General features: G+C 36.0%; 1 protein-coding gene across 2 annotated transcripts in view; it reads right to left on the bottom strand.

The window, feature by feature from the left end:
* LOC145562184 (uncharacterized) overlaps nt 1-21,227 on the bottom strand; it is a 29,207-nt gene extending 7,980 nt beyond the window's left edge. Inside the window, exons 1-20 of one of the 2 annotated variants that reach the window (XM_081622377.1) lie at nt 20,998-21,227; nt 20,858-20,883; nt 20,023-20,207; nt 17,804-19,939; nt 16,601-16,676; nt 12,788-12,910; nt 11,932-12,151; nt 11,323-11,817; nt 11,072-11,257; nt 10,686-10,979; nt 9,037-9,681; nt 7,872-8,268; nt 7,664-7,791; nt 6,832-7,002; nt 6,314-6,526; nt 4,251-4,802; nt 4,068-4,127; nt 3,587-3,915; nt 2,520-2,928; nt 1,147-1,566 (exon numbers count right to left, since the gene is read on the bottom strand). In XM_081622377.1, the coding sequence (XP_081478503.1) occupies nt 1,147-1,566; nt 2,520-2,928; nt 3,587-3,915; nt 4,068-4,127; nt 4,251-4,802; nt 6,314-6,526; nt 6,832-7,002; nt 7,664-7,791; nt 7,872-8,268; nt 9,037-9,681; nt 10,686-10,979; nt 11,072-11,257; nt 11,323-11,817; nt 11,932-12,151; nt 12,788-12,910; nt 16,601-16,676; nt 17,804-19,939; nt 20,023-20,197 (7,029 nt within the window). In that variant the 5' untranslated portion in view covers nt 20,198-20,207; nt 20,858-20,883; nt 20,998-21,227. Of the gene's footprint in view, nt 1-1,146; nt 1,567-2,519; nt 2,929-3,586; nt 3,916-4,067; nt 4,128-4,250; nt 4,803-6,313; nt 6,527-6,831; nt 7,003-7,663; nt 7,792-7,871; nt 8,269-9,036; nt 9,682-10,685; nt 10,980-11,071; nt 11,258-11,322; nt 11,818-11,931; nt 12,152-12,787; nt 12,911-16,600; nt 16,677-17,803; nt 19,940-20,022; nt 20,208-20,857 lie in introns of both variants that reach the window. The other variant, XM_081622385.1, reaches the window with a different exon arrangement.
* Nucleotides 21,228-23,399: the final 2,172 nt, after the last annotated feature.

The following is a 23,399-nucleotide window of genomic DNA, read 5'->3' as shown; positions in this document are numbered from 1 at the left end:
CTTTAAACTATAACTCCCTTTCCTCTCAGTATAAATCTTTGGTAGCAAAAAAGATTTTTTTAAGCATGACCACTAACCCACTATCCGAGACCTACCCTGTCAGATTTTATGTCCACCACAGATGCAAATCACCCCACTGTTCAGAGTTTTAAGACACTTCTCCAAGATCTCAAAACACACAAAATAATCAAGCTTTAGCCAGCCATATATTTACACCCAGTCCTTTTTCTAAATCTCATTAATTATGGACAGATTGGACTTTAAGCAACTTTTTCTCTCTATGAGATGCAGTTCATGATTCTCGCCTGGGTTATCCTAATTTGGACTATAGGGGCATCCAGCAACAGGGTACTACTTCAAAAATGAAAAGGATCAAGACTCCTAACAAATTTTGCATGGTTACCAGTCTTACCACACCTATTCTATATGATCAATTGATTGTGCTTAACTACTTACACATGATATTATTCACTATTACTTTCCATTTATTGATACTTAGTACCGGTAAATGATAGAATTCCTCTCAATATATATACAGAAATAAGCTCCAAGATATCACACCCAATCATGATGTATTCTCCAAAAAAAGTGTGATGCATTTCAATCACCAACTACACATTATAGTCCAAAACTTTCATCAGGTGGTGACAGTTTGAGAGTTGACAAAGATTAGAAGTAGCCATAGCCAGTCAATAAACTAAAATCTGATACAAACAATGAATTTAATTTATTGTGCAAAGATCAGAAAATGTAACCATAGCCATTTATTCAACTAAAATACGACAAAATCAATGAACTTAAAAATTGTGATCAGTGGGTTGAATTGAACAGCTCCCCCAATTATATTATACCATTTTCAAAGGAATGGAGTGTGATAGAACACATCCAAATATTAGCATAACTAGATTCTAAGTTTATTGGATAATTCACTAAATGCTGCTTCCTGCCTCATATTTCTTAGTTCACAAGAGATAGATTCTAGAGCACTTTATTATATATATTTGATGTGTAAAAATTTATGCAACCATACAAAAATATATGCATGCTGCAGCATCCTATAATCAAGTGGAAGCTCAGAAGCCAATTATAATCACAGATGTGATAAAATTAAGGAATCTACAATAGCTAAAATGAGAGAAGCCTTGCCTGTCTTTCAGTAACATGGTGAGCAGCAGACTTCCATGGCGTGCCACTGGCCTCCAATTGACGTGCCCAATTGCGAGCTTGTTCCCAGTAACCATTATTTTCAAGTGCTGTTAAGAGAGAAGCATCATCCAAAGTCTCGTTTCCTAATTGAAGATCCTCATGCTTCCTAAGCGCAGGCTCTGCTAAATTGATTTTCCAGTATAGACGTTGATAATATGCAGCAGCAGATCCTCCATCAGCAAAATCAGAAGAAGCGAGAAGCTGCAGTAAGCATCTTTTTTCATAAGGTGATGGGCATGTTGAAAGAATAGCATCAGCAGCTTTCACAGCAGTCGAGCTTATCCAAGATGCCTCCTCCTTACTGGATGAAAACACCCCCAAATGAACTGAAGCTTCAGATAGACGCATCTGAGAAAATGCCTGTACGGAAAGCAATATTAAAATGTTACAAGCATATATCAGATGATTTGGCCTAAATGTTAAGCTCAAAGAATCACCAACACTATCCTCATCCAGCAATAGAGCAGTATTTGGTTGGGAAGCAATAGAGCAGTATCTACGGTTTCAGGGTTGATCATAGAATCTCCAAAGTGGAAAAGAATTCATTATTGAAGATAAGAGTGGCACAGTTTCTACCCCATGCCTTACATTCCTCTTTCTAGCCCCTCCATCGACATAATTATAAAAAGTGTCTATTACTATTCTGAAATGCGAAAGGCATACTCCATTCGCCAAACACAAGAATTTACAAAAATAGAACTAGAGCACATTCAGTACAATATATAAACCAGTCACATTCACTCTTTCTAAAAAGAAAACTATAATGGGGAAGATCATCCAGTAACTATTTCAGGTGTCATATTTATAAGAAACCTTCTAACAAAGCGGTTAATTATATATTGCAACAAGGCAAGGTCGAGAAATTGGAAGTAAGATTTCACATAAAAATATGAACTATGCATCAAATGATACAAAAAACTTCTGGCATATAACGATGGGGTTAATGGCTATCTATCTCTAGCACTTAACAGAAGGTACATCCAGCTTTCAACTTCTATTTCACTTGCTTAGGCTTCTAAGGATAATCAGTACAACAAGAGACATTCAGGAGTCGAGCAAGTTCTCCAATAAAAACTAGAGATAGCACGATACATCAACATAATTCTGATTTCTACCTTAAAATACAATACAAGACAAGGTATGATATAAATCTGAGGCATAAACAGCATAGAAAAAGCACAGCAACCTCCAAAAAATTTTGTAGTGAAAATTCTCTTCAAAAGCATAAATTAAATGATATCAGATCACTAGCAAGATAAAAGTTACGAAGCCAAAAATGTTAAAGTTTTCAAGCAAAAACTTTATAAACAAACCTGAAGAGCACGAATGAATGGTAACAAAGGACATGAAGGAAGAAACATCTCAAATGCTCTCAGCAAAGGAAAAAACTGATTTCGCTGACAAAGAATAGCGACCAGTTTAGGCAGAGATGTAGACAAGTCATCAGAACTCTTCACCAATTTGACATCATCCTTGGTTCCTAATTCCTTCAACTCTTCAACAAGTGTTTTTGCATGATCATTTGAGGTGCAACTCGCAGTGGCAGAAGAAAAGTCCTCAGAAATGTCATTCATGAGACGTCGACGCTTTGAACTTTTCCGATTATAATGGACAGTAGAAACTCTATCACCAGCTGGCAGGGAATTCGAAGTCTCTACAGCAGCTCCAACATTATTTGATATCTGAGTAGCAATTTCATTTTCTCTACTTGAGCATATCTCCCTGCAATTCAAACAAAAAAAAGAACAATTATAAGTCAAGAAGTAAAATCCTTGCAAATGATAAGTCTTTATCGAGATGCTTAGTCAGAAAAAAGCTGAGTATTTTTTTTCTCCTGAGGTGAACGTAATGTACATTTTAGTATCTTCTCTAGTTAGTATAATTAGTATCTTCTCTAGTTAAAATATTTTAAAAATATATATAAATCGTCAGTTTAAAAAAAGAAGAAAAAAGAATAAAGTTTTAGCATAAATAGAAAACTTCTTCAAAATTCAATCTTACATGCAGTCAAAAATTAGTAAACAAATAAACATGTTTGTAGATAAACCGATAAACATGTTGTAAGAGTTTTAAGACCTATAGTATCATATTGAAAATTCATGTTCTGAGACATAAAGATGATAAAACTTGTTACAATTGCTCCCAACAAAGTAATGTAAATAATGATGGAACACCGACAAGCACTAGCATTCTAAGATCCGATACTCCGACAACTATATCACCAGTCAAAAACATAATTAATGTACACATACAATTTTTTCAATTTTCTAACATGAAATAATTAGAAAATATTTTCACATAAATAACCAAACACAACAACAACAACAATGACAAAAAGGATCAAACATAATGCATTATTGCACAAAGAGTCAATAATTACCTTGCAGCTGTAATTTCCAGCCAGACTGTTAAGCAAGATAGTGGAGCAACATCAGGAAAACATGAAGCAACCACAGCCAACAAAGACCAGCCCAACTCCTTTGCCTTCAAAAGAAGTGACTTTCCTGATTCCTTTTGTTTTTCACATTGAGCTAATATTTGAAAAAGTTCAGCTGATATAGATAAAGTTTGATCAGGATGGGAAGATTCATTCCTTCCTTTTGGAGAATCTGAATTAGAAGGCACGACATTCTTCTTCCTCCACTGCATGCCTCTCAATACTGTCAATATGTGAGTCCTAAGACGTGGATCAGTAAACTCTTTAGCAGCCTAAAATGACAAAAATAAATAAATATATAAATATTATGGAACATATTAAAGAAGAAAAAATCAGAGATTAAAATTTTCTGACTTGAGATATCATTATAAAAAAAGAGAGAGAAATCTGATCCAATTAAGCAAGAAAGGTAAATATTCCTTACCACATGAATCACCAAATCAAATGGATATCCACCAACCTGCGCCTCTGAGAGAAATCCAACCTAATGGAACAATAACAAAATTAAACAATCATTACAGAAAAAGCACCTTGCTTCCCATTCGGAGATTACTCTACATCTTTCAACCTCAATTTTTCTATAAACAAGCAAATACAGCACACATACCCAGTCATTGTCTCTTGCTAAGAAAGCAAGGTACACAGTGCTCAAAGGAATCTGGTGCATCTGGCAAAATAGAGTAACTAAATTCCAGTGCTGACTTGCAGCCTTTTGTTGAGATCTTAATTCATTTCCATCACCTTCGCCACTCAACAGCCAAGAGCCACATGTTTTCTCACCGGCATATGACAGAAGGCTAGCCTTCTCCAGATGCTGAAGGACAAGCAATAGAGTTGGAGGCAGATGATTTGTAGCAGGCTTCTGAGCATCCTCCTGTTTATTTATATTTCCACTCTGGTGAAGGTAATAATCTGCCAGAGCTTGAGCAACAGAATCTGCAACAGTTGCTTCGCTAGAAGCAGCATGTAGTGTAGCATTGTTGGACAAGAGTTGGTTTTGTTGCATAATTTGATTGGATCTATAAAAGGAATGTATTCGTCTCAACGCAGCAACATCAACACGAAGCACACTAGCAGATAAACCACAAATCTCCAGCAGTAAAGCACATGAAGAAACCAGCACATGATCTTGAAAATGGGTTATAGCCAGGGGCACAACCTGAAGCATGGAGAGCACATGAAAAAAAAATTACATTCAAGAATAATATAACAGATAGATGGTCATAGGTGAGACATTAATTTTAGTATTACAGAGGTTTTTCAGTGCAGCAAGCCACATGGTGCGGCACGGTTACTTGTATTTCGGGGTTACTTGTATGGGTGTTACTTGTATTATGAGGTTACTTGTATATGGGTTACTTATATCGTGGGGTTACTTGTATTCTGAGTAACTCCAGACCAAAATCTCATATCAAACCAGTAACACCCTACAAGTAACCCCTATTAAAACCAATAACAGTCATACAAGTAACCCTAGAATACAAGTAACACCTGACAAAATCAGTAACACCCTACAAGTAACCCCGACCAAAACCAGTAACACTCATACAAGTAACCCCAAAATACAAGTAACCCCTGACAAAACCAGTAACACCCTATAAGTAACACCGACCAAAACCAGTAACACCCATACAAGTAACCCTAGAATACAAGTAACACCTACAAGTAACCCCTTACAAAACCAGTAACACCCTACAAGTAACCCTTGCCGCACCATGTGGCTAGCCACATACAAAAATTTGTATTAGTATTATTATTCACAAGGATAAACATAGAACTGAATAAATTCTCAGTATCTTCATCAGCTTTTTTCAAACTTCAATTATAATTTATTGATTGGCAAGAAATAATATAATGTTCAAATATCAACTTTCAAGTCAAGATTCATCATTCATCACATTAAAAGGGTAGTGTCTAGCATTTCGTTGGCATGTATATATCAAACGTAGAGCATGATCAGAAATCCTTAATTGCAATCCTCAATTCAAGGGACTCCAGGTCATCCTTTGTAATCTGAATTTTTGAATAGTGAAAAGCTTTAATCTTAAAAAATAATGTAGATGAAAAAACTGATGCAAGCATTGACAATATCAGGAATAAATTAAGGTTATCTAGGCATTCACAGTGCTCTGTTTTACTCCCCTCGCGTAAGAGGTGATGACATGACTGCTGAAATTGAGGGTAGATACAAAAATCCCTGACATTATAAGAGCACAGACATTTACTGATTGTTTTTAGCACAGAAGAGAGAACCAGCTCCTCCACAATCAGCTGACTGAAATCTTCTTTCAAGGGTTTTGTTCATCACTTCATCACATTCAAGTCTCAACATAAAACAATCACTATCATCTCCAGAGCCCCACAGGCAGGTCATCCTAGACACACTTTATGCTGAGTTATAGGGAAGACAGATGAGCATAGAAGAATAAAAGCAGCAATTTTATGCTGAATATTTCTCCTTTTGCACATTTTCCAATTTCCCAGATGAGCTACCTTGCCTACATATAATTAGCTTATGCATGCTAGACAAAACTACATATTCCATGATTAAATGAATCCAAAGAGGTTGTGGCATGCTACTATGCTAGTCATAAACAAAATAACTGCTAGTTTTAGGTTCACTACATTTTTACAATTACTGATCCAGAATAAAAAGAAGGTTGACCATACCGAGGAAAGAAAAGATTCTTCGTCTTGTGTCAGTGGGGCAAGCAGTGTTTGCACATTTGACTGGACATTTGCTTGCCCACGAAGCGATGCATTTGATTGTCCTCTGTCAATGACACCAGATTTAAGCTGATGGACCCTAGAACCAAGAAGTTGGTTAAAGGCAGCCAGTGCACGTCCACGATGCAAGTGCTGCTCCAGAGCAAGTCCAGTTTCCTACATTAAATGAATTTAAATAAGAAATGGCCATCATACAAGAGAATGAAGAGTTAATATATTCTTCTTTAACCATTTTAGATAGACAACTAACAAGAAAATTCATGATATCCAAATTTTACATCAGTTATCAGTTAATTTATCTAGCCTGTGAGCAGGTAAATAAGTAGGCAAAGTAAAGTGTCATAAATTCACTCCTTTCCACAAACCTAGGAACAAACTAGACATAAACAATAGCAATAAAATTATGACATAAATTAAGGCATGAAAAACTGATACGGGGTACATTAGACACTGTTGCTAACCTCTATTGAAGAAGGATACAATTCTTGTTCGATTTGTTTCTGGATAGCTGCTTCCCAGGACATTGCACTAATCTCAGAGTATTCCTGGACATTCATAAGATATTCTATATCACGCTGCAGATAAGCTTCTTCAGCTGTCAGACTTGTCATAGACTGCCATCCCAGTGGACCCTACACCAACAACAGCAGATAATATATAAAGGATAGAAGCAACAATTTGCAGGAGAAAATAAAGCGGTGCAATATGTTTGGTTGTTTGCACAGTTACAAGAACTGAAACTTAAGTAATAGATGAGAAATTGTATTTCTCAAACTTTGCTGGTATCAATAGCATAATTTTTTTACTTCACAACACATATTTACAGGAAAAAATACTTGTTTGTTCTGACAAAGATAAAGAATCATATTGATGAAGAGAGAAAGGATATGACCAAAGAAGATTAAAAAAAAAAGTAATAAAAATTATTTTATACTCTACAGTGTAAGGTCATAAATAAAATTATAAAAAATAAATAAGAAGTTACCACAACTAAAAATTCTACATTATGAACCCTGAGAAAAACTTAACATCCACATGGTTTATGATCAATGTGAAGATACCTACTACCTAGGAGAGAATTCTTAAGAAAGTATGACCAAACCTCTCAGAACATATACAAAGAAACTTGGTTAGGGACTTCAAGTAAAACAGAGGGAATGTGAAGAGTTGAAGACCTTGATTCTCTTTAAAAGTTTGGTACACTGTGCACAAATCCAATCCCTTTCTCCAATTATAAGTATGGGATAGCCCCATATAATATTAGCCAAATATGCAGAAGAGACAGACACTAACCTGAACAAAAAGTTGAATTAATCTCCGCAAACTTGTGGGAAACCAGCAAGGCAGCATTTGCAGAAGTGATGTGTCATGTCCAGATGAATAAAAGACACTGTCCCGCCAATTGATATATGCCGATAAAGCTGAATTTCCAAATAGTTATTGATGCCTACAAACTAAACAAAGAGTGACCAAGAAACAAGGAAAGACAATAAAGGTTTACCATTCCTCCCTTTAAGACCCCAGAAGCTCTGAGTTGTATCATGTCCTAAACAGGATGCCACAAGTGTGCGCCATAGAGTAGGGAACTTTTGGAGGGCTGGCCTCAAATTTTCCAACGTACACTGAAAGGAGTTACTGCTCCTCTTCACACTACCACTACTCAGGCAGCTTTGTATAGGCAAGGGAGCAAACATTAATGTGGCCAGAGCTGCCATTAACCATCCAGCTTCAGCAATATCATCGACAGTAGAAATTATGTCATTTGCCTCCAAAACAGGGAGGCTACTGTCAGAGGATACATCACGCACTAGAAGTGCACGGGCATTAAAGAACGATGCATCATATTCATGCCCCTTAATCCTTGAAAAGAGCAACCATTTTGCCCATTGATGATCCCCCTGTGAGCAAGCTATTTAGTACATATTTATAGCAACATTTACAAAATTGACAAACCATTATGGATCCCATCAACTGCGACAATCTACAGGGAAAAATCTACAGACTCACCAATAACTAGCAAGAGGTAATTCTGGAATTTTTTAGAGAAAAAATATTAAGAAGTAAAAAGTTGGCAGGTATATATATATTTTTAGAAAAAGTTGGCAGGTATATAATATGTGCATAAAGTAGCAAAAATTTGATTTTTTTTTTTTTTTTTCGTTTTATCTAAAAACAACCCATTCACCCTAACTAGTGAATTGATTTAAGTATCTACACACGTATCTATTCTATTCAGCCTCTTTTCTCCTGCAGTATAATAGATTCCTTTTCCCTTAGCATCTGTTTATTTATTAATTGAACTCTCTCTTTGCACTAGTTTGGTATTGCAGATGATGCAGTCATTAGTTGTGCATGTATTTATAAACCATATTAAAGATCTTCATGTGTTTCTAGAGCAAAAAATACACATGCAATGGTAGGTAAGTACAATATTTTCTCCTTAGTTTTATACTTTTATGGTAGGTTGGTTACATACAAGGAGGATAAAACTTATAACCCATCTAGAAACCCATAAATAATAAAAATTATCAACATATAAAACAATTCAAACAAAATTATCTTGACACCGTCAAAAATTTAAAAGGCCAACAGAGGAGGTGGAGGATAAGGAACATCCAGAAAGGGGAGAGGGGGGGAGTCCAAGAATATCAAATTTTATAACTTACTGTAGCTTCCAGTAATGCACTGATAGCCTCATCATCCAGGGCCAGCTTGTGATGATCAAGATAAAGGTCTAGGAAATATGGCAAGTTATTTTGCGCAGCATAATGCACAAGAAGTTTATGGAAGGCCTGTAGAGTATTTGGGTGCAATACTCCAACATTTGCAGAATCCAAAAACGCTGAGTGGTCCAAGGATCCATTCTGAGCAGCCATCCCATTTTCTCCATCAAGAAAGCCACATTGGGCCAGCAGAAAGATAACTTCTCCTGCTCCATCCCAATATTCTTTTAGGAAAATGAATCTCTTGGCAAGCTCTTTACTTATGAGAACTCTCAACCATGATGAGCACATTCCAGTGGCTGAAGAATTAAAAATCCTAACTTTTGGAATGTCGATACAAACTGCATCTAATTCGTCAGGAGAGCATGCATAACTGCCATAATCTGGAAATTCCATACTGTATCTAGTTGAGGAAGAAGACTGCAAACTGTCCAGACTGATTAGGAGACTTTGTTCAGCTAGTAACGAGCTTGGAATCATGTACAAAAGTTTAGATACTTCCTCCCAATCATTATGGCATACATGATATTCCAACTGTGATTCCCACATCACATGAACACCCAATAGAAAAGGTTGATCCAGCAAAATCTACATAACAGAGTAATTAAATGTTACTAACATTATATTAGGCACATCATGTGTCAATTCAATCTCCACACGTTTACAATTAAAGTGAAAATAAGCTTAGAAGTTGCACCAGTAATATCTAATCCCTTAGGTTGATAAATAATGCACCACGATAATATATGTTGAGCACGAACTAGCAACGGGACAACAAATCAAAATAGAGACAGTAAAAAACATAAATCACAACCTCGATTATATGTTTATCGCTGACTCATTCTCATGGTCAGGCAATTCAATGTATCAACCAGAGGCCCACAGCTAAATGAGCTTACAGAGATGACGTTGAATAAGGACTAAGGCCAATAAGTAACAAGATAGTGACAATCCAAGTGTCCACAAAATAAGTAATACTATGTCATTTCAGTAGAGAAATAACACGACATAGATCAATCACAGAAATATGAGAGAAAAGAGTTTTGCAGAAAGCAAAACTTTTAATCTAGATAACAGTGCTCATAGAAAGCATAATATACAATATTCCTCGACAGTTCAGACATCGTGAGGAATCATAAACAAAGTATTGAATCAATGGAGGGCAAAAGAGAGCAATAACTGAATATTTTTTTCTCAGCAATTCAACAGGTTCAGCTTTTCCCCAGTCAGACAAGAGCTGAAGATGCCAATTTACATAATGGAGCTTGTACAGACAAAGAAAGAACTAAAACAAAAAGGACATTGTCATTAGCTGTATAAGCATCTAAAAAATCTATGCTGAACATCTTACCACCTGAATTTCAAATGGAAACTAGTATCATTCTCCTCTCAAATTGGAAAACCTAATAACATTACATCAAGTTTTAAATCCCAGCCCTTTTCAAAAAAAAAAAACCCAAACATTCACACACACTATTTAAGCACCACACGTACCTTATATCAGTTGGCTAGTAAATCAATTTTGCCAAAAAAAAAACCACAAGTCACAAAGTAATAAGCATTCAACCGAGATTACTTTTGACACAACTTACACGATCAATAGATGTTTGGTCCCAAACATACGACCACACAGCAGCTGCAGCCCAATACCCAGCATGGCTGCTGTCGTCGTCAATCTCAGTGCTGCCAACACCATTAAAATTTGCCCATGAACCTAAAACTACTCCATCAATGTCACCACATTCAATAACAAGATTTCTGAAAAGAGGGGGGAATAAGAGATGCAATCTATAATTTCCAGATGCTTCAGTAGGCAGTAAATCTTCCCTCCCTTCCTTTCTTTGGAACGCATATGTTTTCCAAAAGTTATTGCATGGGTAAATCCTCTGCCACACAATAAACAGATATCCTATCAGCTCAACAGAAATTATGAGCAACTAATTAATCTTAAAGTATCGCTAGCTCTTTAAACAGTTACCTCAATCAATGATATTCTTTCAAGTATTGCCAGCTCATCTAACCCGAGAAATCCATGTTTTTTCGCTTCTTCAGCTATTTGCTTCCGCAGTGATCTGCTCACTGTACCAAATATCAACTGCTTCAGACAAGCTTCTAAGTCTTCTCCAAGCTTTTGCAATGTGGAAACAGCCAATGTAGTCTCACCCTATCATTTTGCTAGTTATTAGTAAAAAATTATGTCTTCCAGCTATGTAACCACAAAATAAATACCTTTAAGAGTAACTCATATGCAATAGCCTTTCCAATATCACGAACTTCAGAAAATGTATCGCTGGGCTTCTTGTCATCAACAAATTTTTTTCTTTGATGAAGATGGAGCTGAAGAACTGCCAATGGAAGACGGCCAGCCAATAAAGCATCTTTAACAACATTCCTTAAGTCCAAATTGTCCATCTCCCAACGTGCAAACATTTCTTTAGGGTTCTCCATGGGGAAAAGTTTTGTTCTTGGGATTGCCCCTGACACAAGAATGGACTCTTCATCAGGCATTTCTGAATTCACAAGACAATTAGATCCCAGCGGTTCAACAGGCACTAATGAAAGTTTCTCAGATTCGTTAAAGCTTGCATCCCTTTCATGTAAAGCAGGTTCATGTTTGTTCGGTTTCTCCAATATCACATCATCAGTCGCAGAAGAAAGCTGATAATGATCCTCGGTTGAGTTCTGTGAGCCCTCAGGATGTGCTTCCAAGGTATCCACCTGTAACTTCAAGCAGTAGAAAACATTATTTCAAGGTTGAGCATTGACATGCATAGTTTGGTTCTTTTTTTTTTTTTTTTTTTTTTGGGGGGGGGGAGCGAACAACACACATTAACATACCGATCCTTTCCCCAGCCTTGTGAATTTTGCAGCAAGTTGACATTGGATATTACGAATAATCTCCAGGTAATAGGCCATCTCATGTAGCCTTCTAGAATCTGTGAATTTTCTATGATCTTTAGAAGACATGAGTAGAGGTTGTGAACATTTATTCGTAAATTCCAAAATGGCAAATTTACGAAGCATCTGGATTGCGAAACGAGCTCCTAATGCCAGTATTCTGCAGCCATCATTGAACATGAAGCAGAACGGGTAGAAAATGAATATTAGCAATTTAGCACAGCTCTTTCCAAACCACAAATTTCTTAATATAATAGTAAATTGGTTAACTGCTATAGTAAGAGTTAATCATATTTCTCCAAAAGTAGACTCCTTTTCTCATTCTATTATACCACCCCCTTTAATTTTATTATTCCACAAAAATGCATCATACGATCCGCTGAAAGTGACATAACAAAGATGGAAAGACAATACCCAAAACTTTGTTTAGAAGAATATTACAGGTGTGAGGATGAAACTTGTGACAAGTGAAACTAATTTGTTCACCCACTTGGCCCTTCAATCAATAAATTATAAAAAATACATGAACCTTGAAGTTGTGAGAATGAAAGCACCATCTTTTTTTGTCACATTCCCTTGAAGCTATATAAATGAGACCCGTAACAAGCAGTTAACTCACGCACAAATTTTCCAAACAATGAATATATGAAAAGCACCAAAAGACACGCAGCACTCATAGAACAAGCCAAAACGGCAGCAATAAATATTGGGTACACCACAATAAACAAACTATAGATGACATGCTGTATTTCAAATAGCTATAAACCTTCAAATTTTACAAACTTGACTAATATACCTTAGTGCAGCAGAAACCTCAGCATCGCTTCCAACTCTGTCAACTATCATGTAAATGGCACCAAAGATCAATAACAAAATCCCTTCTTCAGCCATATCAACCTCCGCAAGCATTCCTAAGGCTCTGTTCATCCAATAAACCACCAACATAGACAATAAATAAACAAACATCCTGATTTTCACATATTCGGTAATCTAAATGCTATAACATCGAATGCCAGACAGTACAACAGAGCTATAAGCTATCAGCAAGGTTTTAAATCTTGGATAAGATCATGAGATTCATGACCACTATGATAATAAATTGGTCGCACAGAAAACAATTGTCAGGCGTTGATGCAGGCAACATTCAATATCAAGTTACCAACTATCAATTCACACTATATTGAGGATTTATTGTAAAAATATACATTGAAAAAGCCTATAGCTTGTCAAACTCCAATCATAAGCTATACAGTTTTTTAATACTTTCATGAAAGTGCTTGATCCAATTCTGCATAATAGCAAAGGCTACTTTAATCTGATAAACCTTAAATCTGCACATCAGCTTGATTTCCTGCACCTCTTGACAATCAGAAAAGCACCGAAGGTACAAATACATACTTAAATTTTTAATCCTCCCCCACCGCAACCCAAACCATCCAGCAGAACTTGAAGCAGCTCTTTCACCTTAACAGTTTTCCCTGCTGAACAGAAATTCCTCAGATTAACAGTTATATATTGACCAAGTTTCTTAGCCATCCAAGGATGAAGTATGTTAGGCCGTAAGGAGAACTAGGTTCAAATGTTCGATTATAGAAACCAGTGGTTTGATCTAGGATGAGTGATACCCATGAACCCGTACTTGATATTTTAAACCAGGTGTTTGGGTTAGAAATTTATGTCTCAAATCCTTCCAAATTTACCATTCTCTCTTCTTCCCCTCTTATTAAGGTGATTAATCCTCTCTCGTCCACCTCCCTTCATCCACAACAATGGCTTCCCTCCCTCCCTTTATCCACAACAATGGCTTCCCTCCATCCCTTCATCCACAAGAATGGCTTCCCTCCCTCCCTCCCTTCATCCACAACAATGGCTTCCCTCCACCAGAGATTGCTTCTTGTATGAAAAGGCATACTCCTCCATCACTGGCCACCATATTCCATTAATATCATTCTCACCCAGCTTTTTTAATCAATTTGCCGTCTTCCAAGATGCAACTAAGAGCAAAGCTAAAAATATAACACAACATTCTTTGTTTTAAAGCCACATATTTCTTGTTTTTGTCCATTAAAGATCCAGATCTATTACTTAAATGGCCAAAAACAAGAAATATAAGGCTTTAATCAATGAGGTTAAAATAAAAAGTATGAAAATGCTATACTTTGTTCAGCTTTGGTGATTGTTAGCTTGTTTGGGTAACAAGTGAAGATAGACAGCAAAGGGATTTTGGGAAGGAAGGAGATGATGTGGTAGCGCAATTTTGGTACTATTCAGTATTCATGATGGCATATGATGAGTATTGGAGTTGTTTTTGGGGAGGTTGTGGTGGCTGCAATGGCATAGTTTAGGATGGGTGGTGGAGATTGGGGGGGGGGGGGGCAGAGGTGAACATGGTGTGGACTGCGGAGGCTGAAGTGATGTAAACTACCTGAATTTTCTATTATATACATATACTGATATACAGTACATAAATATACATATACATTGGCTATTCTTATGGTAGACATTCCCTTCAAAGTTCAAACCCACCTCCCAACCCCCCTCCCGCAGTTTAAAAAATCAGTATTTTAGGGGGTGGAGGATGGGCACCACGGGTATGCATATAGCAAAAACCCAGGAGAGGAACCAAACAAGCGATATGAGGTTAAATAAATTCAAACCCATACCTTAAAGCAAACCAAACACCCCTCACACATTCCACCCCCAGAGTATCACTAGATGTTGCAACTGTTTCAGGTGCAAACTGAATTTAACCACTAAGTAGTTTATTGGCTGAAGACAATTTTCCACCAGTGAGCAAGAGAGAATAAATACAATAACAGAAATCCTGTATTTGACAATACTGGTCAGAATATATGCAGTATTGCAGCATAATCGTTCTCTTAATTTTCCCTTGCTACTACCAGAACAGACAAACCAGATAAGACTTCCCAACTGTGACAAACCAACTAATCATATCAGATGCCACCAATAACATTTAAAAAAAATAATAATAAAATAAAAAAAATCCAATGGCTTTCATCCCTGACATCATAATGGCAGATTGAGACATCCCAGGCAGAAGGAAATGAAGTTTTAATAGGCTGTTGCTTGAAGCTTTATAAAAATGTCATAAGGAAGTTAGTTTACAGCACTGAAAGTTGTAAAACAATGCAGTTAATCTTTGCTATTATTATTTGAATAAGCAAGAAAGGGTTTATTGTCTTCAGCTTTCAGCTTTTTGGAGGTTTACACTGAAGAGCAATTTTAGGGTATTTACTAGGCATACAGAGTTAGGAGCAGGGATCAAGCCTTTGAAGTCCTAACCCGCATTACTATAAACTCCATCTTGCCATCTTCTAAAGATACAGACATGCAACTATACAAGAGGTGATGGATCAAGAGCATTGGGACGTTTCTCTCTCTAAACTTCACAACAATAAGGAGAAAGATTTTATCTATAGGTTGAGCCCAAAAGAGGCAATGATAAGTATTAGAGGAATGACACAAGGTTAATTCAGTTAAGGTCTCTTGAGACATTCTCCAAGGGGATCACTATCTTGGTTTCCCTAGAAAGCTCTTTGGGATTTGAAAAGTTTTCAATTGTGCAACGGTCAAAGATAAACTCCTATAGTCTTGCATTTTCATTTTTATTTTTCATTATTTTTATTAAAATTGAAGACTTCATTACACTATAAGTTATGTAGTGGATCTGAACACAAAGGACAGACTCCGATTCGCCTTAGGGAGAAGAGCACAGACTAATCTGGAGCAAAAGGATACATCCAGTATGTGGTTTACAGAAGCAGCCATCCTTCACAGAAAATGTAATCAGTAATCCCTTTCCTAGCTCACTAGCTCAGGAAGTGCGTATAGTCTTGTGAGCTGAGTAGCTTCTTAAAGGGAGGAAATATACATTGATCACCTCCTCTCCTTCTACCTTAGGGTTCTTTCTCTCTAGCTCTTACAAATAGCCTACTTTGTAATGAGCTCGGTGCATCAAAAGAAGGTACTTTCTTGAGGCTTAGAAAAGAAGGATGAAAGGTTGAGTTACATAAGAAATTGAAGTCAGTTCTAAAAGACATGTCGTGGCTTACATGAAAGAAAATAATTAGCTAATATTTTAGGGCAATACTTCTATCCATCAAGGATATATATGTCTACAGTATTCAAGAGACTATTGCATAGTAGGAGCCAAGTGTTGCATTGTGAGCAGCGATATTCTTCTTTTGGCTTTGTGAATAATATTACACTCCCTCGATATCAACCTATGTTCAATTTTGAGCTGTCCATCAGTAATATTTTTTGTTGCATGGAGAAAATTCCCCACCCAAACTCATGCGTCATGGACCACCAACTTCTGCTTTCAATTCAACTATGGTTCAACCTCAAAGAACCCTACACTCCTCTAATAAACACTCTTAATATGTGTGCCCAATAACTGATCGGAAATTTGAAGACAGAATAGAAGGATGGTTCAACAAGTCAGAGAAAAGAAAAATTAAATGGAGGAAAACAGTAATATCACAAATAAAGTCACAAAACATGAATATCACAAACAAAGTCACAAAACATTAATATCACAAATAAAGTCACATAAGATAATAGGAAAGCAATATGTATCACATCTTACAGGTCCATCTCTTCAAATCTAAAGTATGCCAACGCCAATTGCAGACGACGCAGGCGGGAAAATCCAAGATTCCACCCTGCATAGCAAATATATATACATCATAAGATTCATAACCATCTACAATATACAAATGATAACACCAAACAAAATGCGTATTTGAATTTTTTTTTTTTTTTTTTTTTTTTAGGCAAATGTAAGCATTTCTGTATTACATCTCAAAAATGATAATCACATCTGCATTAACAAGCACAGTTCACACTTTGGGATTTGGGTAATGAATTAAGACAAGAAGTTAAATCCCTATGTACACAATTGTTCAAGTTCATAATCCTCCATATCATTAGGTACATGTAGAGCATCTAGTCCCACAAGATCATGCTCAACAAATGTAGCTAGCACGTTGATAGTTGGAACTTGGAACAAAATATACAGCATATATCCAATTATGTGTTATAAAATGGCCTAACATTTATTCAGAATGTAGTGTGGACAATTTAATTGCAAAGAAATTGTCAATAAAAGGGAATTCAGTAAGTAGACCAGAATTAAAAAGTGCTTCGGCCAGTAACACATAGTTACTCCAGGAGCAAAAACTTATTCAGGGAGTCAGAATCTGAGATTGGATATTAACTAAAGGCCGTGGCTAGGAAAAAAAGGTTTTTAAACAAGACTTGGCAGCTTACTTGATTCTGGTTTTATTCTTATGCCCATATTTTGAGGACAGCTTGTCCTCCTTTCGTAATTTTCTTTCCACCTCATTCTAAAAAATTTTATAATCAAAGCAACAAAAGGCTAAGCACTAAATATACTCAGAGCTTATAGTCTTTATCATGAGCTCAAAAGGTTTAGTGTTTGGTGAAAATCATAAAATCCCAAGACATAATTAAAATAAAAATTGATGGATGTCATTGTTTAACCAAGAACTCTGGGAGAGTAGAATTTGTGAAATGCAACAAATGAACGAGCCTATTGAAGGAGAAACTTCTACAAGAAAAGAGAGAGCATTGGGGTCATATAGTACATACTCTCTACTAAGTTGATAAACATTGGACATCAGCACTCAAAGAAAATATCCACAAGTTCTTCCTGAAGCCCTTCTACAAATATTATTAAAGAAAGGAAGGGATTCCACTCAATCAGATTAAAGCTAAAAAAAAAAAAGGCATTATACTTACTAGCATGGGAGTTAAAGAAAGCACTTACCATTCTCCAAACACAACCTATCCGCTTCATGAGGACCTTCATATAGAATAATTCTATCAAGAACTGCGACTTGCCATGAAGACCGAAGCTGTTTTGATTTATCATATATCAATGACTTTTGTAAGTTAAGTGCAGTCGATTGAGTAGCTTTAGTGGAATGGTAGCTTATAGAGTCAATGGTATGGAAATTAGATGACAATGAGACAGAGGGAAGAACTATTGAGACTCCTTTCCTTGTAACTAAATATAAAGAACCCTGGAAAATGCAACCAACAGCCTCTTCATCAACAACATTTGCTTCACTTTGCAGGTCAAGTGTTCTGTTTACAAGATTCAAGCAATTATCATCACAAAACTTTGAATCTATGTACAAACTGGTATGAACAATAAAACTCCTTTCATCGATACTACTTCTTTTAATTAGACGGGTGACCCCAAAAGAAGAAAAACAAATAATGTCTGCCCCACCATGTCTTGCGATGGGAATGAATAACTTCCTTATACAGCACTTGCATCTTGATTCTGAAACAGTTGGACTGCTTTGCTGGGAAATTGTAGCGAAGCCATTCAAATTCAAATCATTTTGACTGACCATCCCCTGAATATGCCAATTTTGAACATGTTGACCACTTCCTAAGTCATCCTTTATAACTGACTTCTCACAGCCTGAAGAAGTGCAAAAGGCATTCTGTTGACTAATATTAGAATGACCAACAACCCATGGGGCCAAAACACCAAGCTTCAGGTATTGTGGAAGTATCTTGTCAATCATAACATATTTATCAGGCACATAATCACTTGCACATATTATATAAAGTACGCCACATTCGTCAACAACACTGAATTGACAGGAATATGGAGCAACAATCAATCTTCTGAAACTTCGTTTATAGGCAACGCTGCAAGCTTGAGTATCATCAAACTTATTTCGTAATACATTGCCGTCTGCGATATTCATAGCTATTGATGAAGTTTCTTGTTCTGACAAATTCTTTTCAGGTTTAACTCCATGTATATGTAAGATATCCAAATATGCAATATATTCCCCCGTGACTGCCCCATGAAGAAGAATGGATCCAAATTTGTTAAGAGAAATGAGAAACTTGTCAGAAATTTGAAAGTCTACCCACTCAGGTTCCAAGCCTATACCCTTTTGGGGAAGCTTAACATTATACAGCCACTGAATCCCATATACGTCTAAAAGACCAACAACAACCACTATGTCCTGACTTTCACAACTAAAATCACTACTGATTTTGGTATTATCAAACCCTGCTGACAAAACAAACCCAATCATGTAGTGAAACCAGCTTGAAAATACTCTGAAACAGGTATAGGAACTGCTGGTGGAAACATTTGCAACAGATTCGATGCTATCTAATGATGTATGATCCAATGGAATTTGAACTCTTTTCTCTCCGTGTACACTTTCATCTAGTACAGAACGGGTACTGGAATAGAAGTTCACGAGTACAGAATCCCTGAAATCAACAAAGAATGAGACAACAGTTGCCGAGCAGGGAAGCACTAACTTCTCAGGAAAACAGGTCCGTACAGTGCCATCAGATTCCATAACCTTGGATGAGCTTAAAAAAGACTGCAGCCACTTTTTTGAGGTTGAGGAACTCACCACATGGCTTGTTGAATCCTGTCCAGTATAAGACACATTTCCTCCAGCTCCACTAGTCCTACTTGCAACACTGACATCTCCAAGAGCTTCATTGTCACATGGAGACACACTACCTGGCCCCCATTCCACCCATCTCCCAGGCTTATTTTCATCTTCAAATGACTGTGTTGCATTAGGTTCATTAATTTGACGAAAAGCATGGAAAACTACACCACAATTGCCAACCACTATGAGAAATTCCCTAAATGGTGCTTCCTTGTTCTGTTTATAAGTATCTCCACACAAGCCCCAAGCCAGAGAATTTACATCAGATATAAAAGGGAAAGTATTTGATTGTGAAATATTGCTCTTAGCAGAATAAACATTATTCGAAACCCCTTCCACTGATTCAGGAATACTTGGAATATCTCCCAATGAATCTTGCCTACAAGCTGACGAAGATGACAAATTTACACTCTCTTGACTCTCATATTTACAATTTTCAGAGGATATGCAATAGGAATCATCTGTAAGGAGTAAAGAGAGGGTCAATACACATTGAAAGAATTCATTAAAAATAGTGTACCTCCTTGAAACAAGTTAGCATCACCTCTTGATAAAGGGAGCAACAAAGCTTCACTTTGATATGAATGCAATAGCAAGAGCTCCCTCGTAGGAGAAAGAAAAGCTTCTTGATACTCCGATAGATCTGATCGGATATGAGAAGGATCCCATCTGTGCAACTGCAGTACAGCAGGACCTTCTCCATTCTCTCCAACACCCATAGTTGATCACCTTAACACCCAATAAATGATCACCAAGTTTACAAATCAGCGGATGTTACCACAGTAACATAAAAAAACGTAAATAAAATAAGCACCCGATAGCTTCCCCATATCCTCAAAATGGCACACTGTCCTAGGCACTTTGAAAATTCCAAGAAATTCATCAAAATCAAACTTCTATAGAATCTCTCCTACTTAAGTCGCTTAACTATGTTAATTAGGTTATACAAATGTAATAAATTAGGCCTCTAAAATAATATTACAATGCCGAAATTAACACAAACATAAAGATTACATACTCAGCCAGTCGACAATTCTGATTCCAGTGAATTTAAAAAAAAAAATCAAGAAAATCAAACTTACATATAATCTTTATCACTTCTGCATTAAATTTATTAATCAGGTAATGAAATGGGCATCTAATCTAATAGTCAATGTCAATACAAAATCACTCAACCAGTTCATTGAAGTGACATTAAATTCCAGAAATACAGCATTTTGCATGATAAAATTACATGCAACGGATTTACCATAACAATAATCTAATCAAATCTTCCAGCCGAACTCCATAAAATACAGATTACAGTAAAATAAACCTACTCAATTCAATTCGCAAATCAAACAAATAACGAAAATTAGCCAAATGAAATTCGAACTAACCTGGGAAAGTAGAAATGTTCTGCAAACTACAAAACAAACAAAAATCAATCAATTAGGAATTGCTGAGAAGTAAAGAGAACTGAGAATTATGTAATGGAACTCCATAAATGGATGAGGATAAAGAAAATTGTGGCAATTACTGCAACTAACTGAGATGGAGTTCAATCGATTTGGGGATTTTGAAGAGAATTAGGGATTTAATTCTTCGATTAATTGAATTGAATGATTGAAAGGTGAAAATGATGAGAGAGAAAATTGATGAGAAGCAGGGCGAAGACAAGGAGGAGAGCGGGAGAAGATGTCAGAAAAAGGAACCAAATAACAATGAAGAAAACTGAAGCACGATTTTTTGCAATTTTTTTTTAATAAGATTTTTTTGCAATATTCTTTCTTATTCATTATTTTTGGGGTGGTATATTGGTGTGTTTGGACTAGAGGTGATCAAGTTGAGCCCGGTCTGGGCTTTGAAAACTTTTTTCAGCCCGATTTTATAAAAATTTTGGCTTGGAAAATTAATTTTAGTTCTTTTTTGGTCAGAGAAGCCCGCTTGGCCCGTCTATTAATATTACTTAGCTACTTCGATTTTTACTAAGATGTTGCCAGAGTAATTATCTTCTTCTTTTTTAATAGTAAAAATAATTCATTAATAAAAAATCTTATGACATCTAAAGAAGTTCGAACATAACAAATACAAGATGTAGATCTTGCATTGTGAAACATCTTCCACTTATATCACTAAAAAAATACAACACTGTTAATAGATAATCTAACGATACTATATAATCGTAAAGAGGTCTTCCTTTTAATTCAGCTAATTATATTCAAAAGCTTCATAACCTTTGTGATCTCGTATAATTTTACAACAATCCATTATATATATTAATCAAGGATTAAATACAAAGAAATTTCTCCCTTGAAAAAGAGGTAAACATTGTCTTTCGAAGGAGGTTGGAAAATCATTGTCTTTCGGTGGAGATCGAAAACCTTTTCTTTAGAGGGATAAAAAATACTTTCAAAAGGATGATATGTTATTTAAACCTAAAACTTTTAAGGAAATAAAAATTGCAGAAATGGGGCTTTCCTCCGGTTAAAACCGATAGAGTCCTAGGGAAGGAGGAAAGTGATTTTTTTTTTTTGTGTGTATAAATTTGGCAACAACTTGAGTAAACTTGACCTAAACAATTTTATTTTGTATAAGTTATCTTATTCAATGATTAACAAGTATTGTGTGAAATGAGCTCACGGTGAATCAACTCACTCCAATACTTTTAAATAAATATCAATATCGTGTGAAATTGTAAAACAAAAAATCACACCTTACACACTATTCTCTCCCCCTTCTAAACCTTCTAAAGGGGGTTGCTCAGGTTACTCTCGAATATTAACATGCTCGTTAATCTTTGTGGCATTCCCATAAATATTTGGAATTGCAACATTGTCACGTAAGCTTTTCAGTTTCATTTCTCTACTAAAAAAAAGTTTTAGAAAGGTAAGATAGTTTACGAATGAAATTGCGATGGACACTTCTTACAATTTGTATGTAGGTCTACTAACTGTTACCTCAAATAACGAAGCACAAAAGCTCACTAAAATCCGTTAATTTGAAAACAATTAACTAAAGCTTATATAAAATCAACAACTATTATCTACAATTGACGAAGAACTCAAACTGAACAAAACCTGTGAATTCCGATAGAATGACAAAGAAATTCATGCTAACGTACCTTCAATGAACTAATATCACCACTAACAAAACATCCAATTCATCACCGATTCAGAAGAATTGACTTTTAGGGTTTCGTCGCAAAGAGGGCCGCTTCCAGATCCACCGAGGTATATCAGTTAACAGAGAACACAAACGTCCGTTTCAAACGCCACTTAAAACATTATATGGCAAATACCGCAAACACCCTTACTAAATGGTGTGAGTTGACGATAATACCCTGTGAGAAACAACCAACTTTTTCTCACTGCACCGAGAGAAACTTGGAATTCCTCCTTCTACAATGCCCAAGGAATTCACTATTTCACCACCAAAATAAAAGAATTCTCAAGCAAGTTAGTAAAGGGTAAAAGATGAGGAAAACATAGAAAAATTGGCCCCATGATATTTATATGATGCAAGCAAGTAGCAGATCAAATCTCAATTGTTGTTACCAATACAAAAATAGAATACGATGTTTTATGCTCGAACGTGGTACCAACATAAATGAAGTTTCAGTTGCAATTGCCTCTAATAGAACAAAATGTGGTATTCCATTGCTTTATACTACCTCCGATAACTTTTAATTGCAACTTTGGAATATTTTATATCTCATAAATAATACCCCAAAGTTGCAACTAAAAGTTAACGGAGGTAGTAATTAGTTCAATTGTATATAGATATGACATATACATAGGAAGAAAGTAACACGAAAATTGTTGGTCTTCTTGGGATGGGAGGGGTTGATATATAAGATAATCATAGCCGAAATTGTAAGAGATTGACATATCATGCATGTTTTATTGCCTTTTCAATATCACTCTTTTGATATTACTACTT

The sequence above is a fragment of the Chenopodium album genome, chromosome 1, assembly GCF_948465745.1.
Source record: "Chenopodium album chromosome 1, dcCheAlbu1.1, whole genome shotgun sequence".
NCBI lineage: Eukaryota > Viridiplantae > Streptophyta > Magnoliopsida > Caryophyllales > Amaranthaceae > Chenopodium > Chenopodium album.
The sequence above is the reverse complement of the archived record's forward strand: the minus strand, read 5'-3'. Positions and strand labels throughout refer to the sequence as shown.